A 1,725-nucleotide genomic window follows, 5' to 3' on the forward strand; every position below is an offset into this window, starting at 1 on the left:
CCCCTCCCCCTTTCTTTCCCAGGTCTGAGTCCATCCCTGTGAGCTGCAAGCCTGCTGTTCCCAAGCAAAGCCACAATGGATCATATGCAGAACAATCAGACCTGCAACCTCCTGAACGGCTCTGAGGTCCAAAGTGAAGCAGGTGACCTGGATAGCGCCCAGATCCCCGTGGCTGAGGAGGCAGAAGCCACCACCACCACATCAACGGAGATGTCTGGTGGAGAAGCACCAAGATCTCCCCGGAGTTCTCCTAGATCCTCCTGTCCTCTCGCTGTCACAGGCTGCATTTCAGGGAAACCATCTGATGAGACCTCTGGCAACCAGACAGAGGAGCGGAAAGAAGCTGAGTCACCCCTGAACGATGAAATAAATACAAACGTTGTCCGTTTGGTGGAGTTCCTGCTCCTCAAGTACCAAAGGAAGGAGCTCACCACCAAGGCAGAAATGCTGGACTGCATCAACAGAGATTATCAGGAGTGCTACCCTGTGATCTTTAGTGAGGCCTCTGAGTGCATAAAGCTGTTTTTTGGCATTGACATGATGGAAGTGGACCCTGCTGCTCGCTCCTACACTCTTGTCACTGCTTTGGGCATCACCTATGATGGGATGCATCATGGTCCCCAGGGCATGCCCAACACGGGCCTCATAATAATGTCCCTCTGCATTATCTTCATGGAAGGAAACTGTGTCAGTGAGGAGAAGTTCTGGGAAGTGTTGAATAAATTAGGGCTGTGTGCTGGGTGTAAGCATTTCATATACGATGAGCCCAGGAAACTCATCACCGAGGACTTTGTGCAGGAAGGGTACCTGGAATACAGGCTGGTGCCTGACAGCGATCCTCCTCGCCATAACTTCCTGTGGGGCCCAAGGGCCCACGCTGAAACCACCAAGATGAAAGTCTTAGAATTTTTTGCCGGTATTACTAAAAAAGATCCCAGCTCCTACCCAACCAGGTATGCAGAGGCTTTGAGAGATGAGGGAGAGAGGGCCTAGGCCAGAATTGGGCAGCAGATGCTGCTCTTGCCGTGCTGATTTCAATTTGTGCTGCACCAGCAGTTTCTAAGGAGCATGAAGTCAGGCAGACTCAGTGATATCGATAATGGAGTGTTAGGGTGGAGCTGGCGGGAGGACAGCGTGAACCATTCCACTCTGTCTGTTCTGTTTGGTGACTCCTTATATTCAAAACGTTTCTGCTTTTAGTAAGAGGTTCATTAAGGTGATGTTTTTATGTTAAAAATTACATTAGTAATGCATCTATTACTGATTAGTTGTGTTACAAAAGCGTTATAATTTAGTAAAACATACTAACGTGTCTTTCATTTTACATGTAATCTGTCACAACTTTCCATGGCATCCAAATTGGCCTTTCCTTGGCAGTGTGAAATAACGTGGCATCAATATGAAGAATAGAATAAAATTGTTAGTTTTTATTACCTCATTACCCTCACTCGCTTCCTTATTAGCTAATGAAAATCAAACGTGAAGTGTAGTAAATGGACACTCTGCCCTTGGCACAAAGCTTCACTGAGCACCTATAGTTGTCAGCGTCCCGTGTTAGCAGTGGAAGTCTAGAGGAAGCCACTCCCGACCTTACCGATGCAGTGTTTGAGAACAGGAGCAACTCCCCTACCAGGAATAGAGTGAGAAGTCCTTTGAGGCCCAAGTACAGAAGGGGTGCAGAAGAGGTCTGCAAGATAGAGCCTTCCCACGCCAGTCCTAAACCAA

At 47.9% G+C, this 1,725-nt stretch overlaps 1 protein-coding gene across 1 annotated transcript; it reads left to right on the forward strand.

The window, feature by feature from the left end:
* Window positions 1-47: 47 nt before the first annotated feature.
* On the forward strand, window positions 48-1,433 carry LOC103728561 (melanoma-associated antigen 10-like). Its single transcript, XM_008826543.3, has one exon. The coding sequence runs from the start codon at window positions 76-78 to the stop codon at window positions 991-993; it is 918 nt and encodes a 305-aa protein (XP_008824765.2). The 5' UTR covers window positions 48-75; the 3' UTR covers window positions 994-1,433.
* Window positions 1,434-1,725: the final 292 nt, after the last annotated feature.

This window comes from Nannospalax galili, unplaced genomic scaffold (genome assembly GCF_000622305.1).
Source record: "Nannospalax galili isolate Female #2095 unplaced genomic scaffold, S.galili_v1.0 C49736720, whole genome shotgun sequence".
Classification (NCBI taxonomy): domain Eukaryota; kingdom Metazoa; phylum Chordata; class Mammalia; order Rodentia; family Spalacidae; genus Nannospalax; species Nannospalax galili.

Coding starts and splice junctions, on each gene's coding strand:
- LOC103728561 (XM_008826543.3), top strand. CDS start 76: ATGGATCATATGCAGAACAATCAGACCTGCAACCTCCTGAACGGCTCT.